Here is a 6206-nt window from a genome sequence, read left to right as displayed (position 1 = left end):
TATAGACTTTTATTCCATCAATGACTGCCTCAATGTCAATCATACGGCTATTCGAAAATAAAACATTAACTTGAAATTCATCCATAAAAAATAAAGCTAAACCTCCACTGAGTCCAAGTGGCTCAACGGTAAACAAATGATCAAAACCTAAACCGGCCTGAATGTTTTTGCAACAGCAGCTTTCTGTTCTTCGTCTCAGAAAGGAACACAAGTCCTGGGCGATGCTTATGACACATCTCCGTAAGGCGTCGAACTGTGAGGTCGTTCCCTATCCCTCTACAGTTCCAACAGATTGTCTTCATGGATACTTTCCGGAGGAGTTTTTGGACCCCTCCAAACCATTCCCCTTACGTGTACGGCCTCTCGAACTCTTACTCGGCCCTGGACGTTGTTTTTCTGAACTAACTTTGTCCCTTGAAGACGAACGACGCGCCTGCGGAGATCCTCGACGAAGGAAACCCGCCTTCTTATTCTGTAATCCCAAAGGGAATCCAGACCTCCCACCACTCTTGTAAGAGGATGAGGTTCTCGGCTTTACCAGTGCACTTACCTCTCCCTTCCGCTCAACCTCTTGCACATTGCCCTCAGGTCCTGCCTCCATCTCCATCAAATCCTCCCCCAGCAGGTCATCGTCTTGAGTTTCTGCAACCATCATCGGTTCATGTAACTCCACCTCTGTGTTGATTGTATCAACGATTTCCATGCCATTTAGAGCTCCAATAATCTGAGCATCAGCCGGCAGCGCTTTCTCCGTAGGAGAGAAAGTCAGCAAACGAGGACACACTCTAGGACGTTTTGTGACATTGTCATCGTTATCATGCCTAGCCGGCGTCACAATTTGACTTGCAATCCTCTTCCCACTAGACTGTATATGCGTTCCAGCACTATATCGTGGATCGTTTCAACTGTGGGTTGATGCACAGATGATTCACCAGTAGACTGTATATGCGTTCCAGCACGAGATACAATCCGTTCCTCATTATGCACCTTGCGTGACGTCGATCTTTCCTTCATCCTCCATGTCGTCCGCTTATGCTTCCCATAAGGCGCATAGCGCGAGCTCTGGTGTGTGTGTTCTGAGGTGAGCTTACTTTCCTTGCCTCCTTGTCCCCACGCCTTCCTATCCCCAGCACCATCACGGCGAGAGTTAGCGGCCCTAGCATCATTCATAAAGCCGCCATCGGCCCTACGCTCCCTCAAAGGCGATCTACTACGGTGATCTCTCCTACCATAGCCATCTCTTCCATATCTATTCTCTATCTCTTTATCTCGCGGCAATGACTGTCGAGATACACCATTAGCCGGGAGCTGGACCCTAGAGAAGACATCAGATCGTGCTCCTTGAATAGCCAGTGGCGTTTCCTTCGTTGGGCAAAGAGCCACCTCATGAGTAACCATTCGATATGTCTTACAGTACTTAAACAGCTTTTCATAATGGATCTGAATCCAAACTTCATCACCTTCTGGCGATGCAATCTTTCTCTTGAATGTGAGAGGCTTCCTAGTATGAACATCAATAAGCATACGCCCCGCGGACAGCTCCACCGTATCAATATGGCCTAGTCTCTTGCCAATGTTTTTGAGGTTTCCTATCGTCCAGAGGTGTAGAGGAATGCCCGTGATCACGACCCAAAACGGGATGATTCAAGGGTATTCATCGTGAACCATCGGCTCCCAGCGAACGAGCAAAAACATGCAAAAGTTATAGTGGAAAGGACCTTGCCTAAGAACAGATTGTAGATCCTCTTCCGTCGCAAAGTTTAGAAGGAACTTGACATTACCAAGATCATTAGCAGTGATCTTGTCCTGCATCTCCCACTGCGCCGGCATGGTCTGAATGAGCTTCACCACAGATTGTTTCTTAGGGTTCAAGACCTTTCCGATGAGAGAAAGCCGGTAATCGCGAATGGTGGGAGAGTCTCCTTGATCTGTTAATTGAATGGGCTCGTCGTCATCCTTGTAGCATATCCCTTTCCCTTTCACATCCGCCATATAGCAGATCGTGTTCGATTCATCCTCTGTTAGCGAAACAGAGACGTTGCCTTGTAGATCACGCGAGAGATGATCGTGTTGTTTAAAAGGATCACCGTAACCAACGACCAAAGGAAAGTCGATTACAAGGGTCTCCGTGCGAAAAGCAAAGAAACTATGATGAAGGAGACGATTACGTGAGGATCCCGATCTCAGAAGGAGTAGAGATCACGATCAATACGCGTCCTCGAGTGAGGAAAGATAGCAACACGAACAAAGCAGCATGCTCCTGGTAATTTCACGCCAAAGAACGAGAGATTATGTGAAGATCACGTTCTCGAAGAAGATCATGATATATCATGATCTATATCAAGATCTGATACATGTTGTTTTTTTTTTGTTAACGACGATATATATTTGTTTTTGCAAGGACTCTTGAACAAGTCTAAAAGCGAGAAACATATGGCCCTCCAATTCAACGAACCTCGGTTTCTCTTTTATTTTAGGAAAATTTGGAAAAAAATAAACAATTAAACTTTGCTATTGTCCCTTTAGTATTAAATCAAATTTTCTTATTTTTGGATTTTCACTACCCATCTTGTAAATAAAAATTCATATTAATATATTTACAATGCAAAAAAAAATAAGAAAAATGTTTTTAGATTCAAAAAATATTTGGAATAGTAAGTTCAAAAGTGGGATAAAAGTGTAAGTATATCAGATCTACCATATAGCTCCAGTTAGATTATGCAGTCTACTGAAGACACAATGATCCAACCAAGGTAGAATGCACAATACACCGAAGACATTCTGATCTATTAGGGAAGAATAACAAATCTACGTTTCCTTTTTTATGTTATGTATTTTTGGTAGATCATAGGACATAATAAATATTCTCATATCTGTCTTGGCAGAACATAATTTCTTCTCACTGTTCTTTTAACTACAATCTCGGTATTCTCTATCTACCAGTCATCTCTTTTCTAACTTGGTAGAATGTAAGTTCTACTAGATTTGTAAACAAAATCCAAAAATCTAGGAAAAAAACAGTTACAAAATATTCCATAAATCTATTAAATCTTTTTTTCTTTTTTAAATATTACTCCCTAAATTTGAGTCTTCTTCGTTGCCACAACGATTTGGACAAAAATTGTGGGGGTTCTTCTCTTTTCATAGTTCCTCCAAACTTTTGCCAATCAAACATAAGAATATGCACATCTATGCTTCTTCTGGTTTTTGGAAATCATCCAAAAGAAGTCGATGGAGATTTCTTACTGATGAAGAAAAAAGAGGTAGATTACTTACTTTGGACACAAGTAAGACCTTTGAGAACCTAAGAGTTATGGTTTGTGAGGACTTTGAAATCGTTATAAACATGGTCAATATCGAGCTGAGTTACTTACCCTCTGATTTGGTCATTGGCATCACACCACCTGTTTTCATCACCAAAGATCGGAAACTCAAAAATTTTCTTACATATGTGAAGAACAAAGCTTTGACACGGTTATGTGTGTGTATTCGATATCAAGGTCGATTTTAACTTGAATGAAGAAGCTACTGAGTCGCCTAACAGAGAGGAAAAACCTATCTCATATTTTCAGATGATATTGATGGTGAAACCAAGCTTGAAGAAGAAGATGTTAAGCTGGAGGAAAGCGATGATGATGACAACCATGACAAAGATATGTTCAACGGAAAGTCCGTCCGCTTTTCTATGGTTGATGTTATGAAGAAGGGTCAACATTTTACTAGTAAAAGAGCTTTGAATGCAAAATGTGCAATGAAAAATAACTTCGACTACAAACTTGGCAAATCGGATAAAAAAGTTTGGTACGTTTGTTACGCGGATGATGATTGCAGCTCGCATGTTCGTGCAGAGGGGTTAACATGTTATTCATATTTTATCATCAAAAAGTATGTTCCTGATCATTCATGTGCTCCATCAACAAGAAACAATTCTGTTCGGACAGCTTCATCAAAAACGGTTGGTACTCTCATTATGCATAAGTATGAAAGTGTCAAGGAGTGGCCGAAACCTAATGATATCATCCAGTTTATGCGTAATGATCATGGAGTTGAGATATCCTAATGGCCGAAACCTAATGATATCATCCAGATTATGCGTAATGATCATGAAGTTGAGATATCCTACTCTTTAGCATGGGAGGCACATGAATATGCAATAAATGTTGTGAGAGGCATTCCGGAGAAAGGTTATGAAAAAATTCCTAAATACTTGCACATGATGAGGGAGGATAATCCAGTATCACACACATTTTATGAAACCTATAGCAATGGGAGATTCAGATTCCTCTTCATCGCATATGGTCAGTCTATTCATGGTTTTTATGCTGCCATTGGAAAAGTTATTGTTGTGGATGAGACTTTTTTTGAAGAGCAAATACAAAGGAGTATTACTGGTTGCTACTGCTTTAGATGGAAACTCGTACCTATATCCTATTGCATTTGTAGTTTTTGACTTAGAGAATGAGCGCTCGTGGAAATGGTTTATGAGACAACTTAATGATGTCCTTGCTGATGATCACAGTTTAGCTTTTGTGTCTAACAGAAATATCTTAATTGCTAGAGCTCTTGCGAAAGTGTATCCGTGTTCTCATCATGAAATTTGCATTCACCACTTGCTGAACATTGTTGTAACATATTTCAAGGGTAAAGGTGTCGCTAGTTTGGTTGCAAAGGCTTTTAAAGCTTATCGAGTTGCTGATTTTAAGATGTTCACTGCTATTTTCTCAATTAGTCCTGCAATTGGAAACTATCTAATAGAAGCTGATGTGAGAAAGTGGGCCCGTTTTCAATTTTCGGGTTACATGTATGATATTAGGATTACTAACCATGCTGAATCGATAAATTCTGCTTTGTATTCGCCAAAAGAGTTTCTAGTCATACCTTTGTTGGATAGCATAAGGGAAATGATGACTCAATGGTTTTTCAAACATAGAACTTTAGGTTCTAAGCATACGCAGTCACTGACCATTGTTGTGGAGAATATTGACCGAAGGATTGAGAAGGGTAAGAAGTTTCAAGTTTTTCCAATTGGCGATGACATGTTTTTGGTTCAAGGAGACTTTTGAATGTATGGTTGACTTGGTCAGACACACTTGTTCATGTGGAAAATTTGATTTGATGAAAATCCCATGCATGCACGCGATAAAAGCAGGTTTCAGTGTAGGCAAACAAGAGCACACACTCACTGACGACATGTACACCACTGCTTCATGGAGATCGGTCTATGAGGAATGCATAAATCCTATTAGTGTCCCGGAAGATTCATGGATTGTCCCATCTCACGTAGAGCAGTCGAAAGTCCTTCCTCCAGAGACTAGAAGAGCTGCAGGTAGGAGACGAAAACGCATATACGAGACAGTTGAAGACAAGATTCGTTTTTCACAAGGAACTTAACGCTCTAAACGTCGCAAATGTAGTCGATGTGGTATTAAAGGTCACATGTTGACCTGTCATATATCCAATTCACAGCTCCGTAAGAGAAAATCATGTAACTTTGAATCTATAGATATTAAAAAGGTAAAAGTCATAGAAAGAAATATTACATGTTATATAATACGGGATATAACGAAATTGTGCATGTCTATATAAAGTAAGTTTTGATTTTTTTTTAAACTTGTGTTATTTATTTTGTTTAATTGAAGTGAATCTATAAGAGTAAGCAAAAACTTATATAAAATTAATTATGAAGTAAAGATAAAACGAAACATAGTCAATAGAATTATTGCTTTCATAAAATAAATTATAAATATAAGATAACATGAAATATAGGCAATAAAATAATAAAATATGAAAAGAACAAAATATAAGGAAACTAAATAAATAAAAAACTGAAATGACCACAACTGCTGTGAAAAGTGTCTTCAGAACTCTTCGTTTGCAATTCTATTAAGAGCAATAACAAAGGATATCAACTTGCGAAACTAAACACAGTTATTTAACAAAATCAGTAAACGAAATGTAATGATGCGGGGCTTGGGTGAATCTGATGAAAGAAAATCACCACAATTATATAAAATATTCACTAATTAATATGACATAACTTGCACTCCAATGCATATCTAAAACCACATATTGTTTAGTAACTAAATGACCTTTATGTCTTCAATGACGGATGTTGGGGTCAAAAACGGTTACGACGAAGTTAACGTCCAAATCCCCGAAGAAGAAAAACGTAGAAAAATTCTTCGACAAATGTTTTTTCGAAATAG

The 6206-nt window shown here is 39.1% G+C and overlaps 1 protein-coding gene across 1 annotated transcript; it reads left to right on the top strand.

The window, feature by feature from the left end:
• The first annotated feature begins 4265 nt into the window (after positions 1-4265).
• LOC106302487 lies at positions 4266-5063 on the top strand. Its single transcript, XM_013738988.1, has one exon. It carries the CDS (start codon positions 4266-4268, stop codon positions 5061-5063), a length of 798 nt encoding a protein of 265 aa, XP_013594442.1.
• The last annotated feature ends 1143 nt before the right edge of the window (positions 5064-6206 follow it).

Source organism: Brassica oleracea, chromosome C7, assembly GCF_000695525.1.
Source record: "Brassica oleracea var. oleracea cultivar TO1000 chromosome C7, BOL, whole genome shotgun sequence".
Lineage (NCBI taxonomy): Eukaryota > Viridiplantae > Streptophyta > Magnoliopsida > Brassicales > Brassicaceae > Brassica > Brassica oleracea.
Note: the sequence above shows the minus strand (reverse complement) of the source record. Positions and strands in the feature narration are given on the sequence as shown.

Excerpts from the sequence above, each read along its gene's own strand:
- LOC106302487 (XM_013738988.1), top strand. The coding sequence starts at position 4,266 with ATGGGAGATTCAGATTCCTCTTCATCGCATATGGTCAGTCTATTCATG.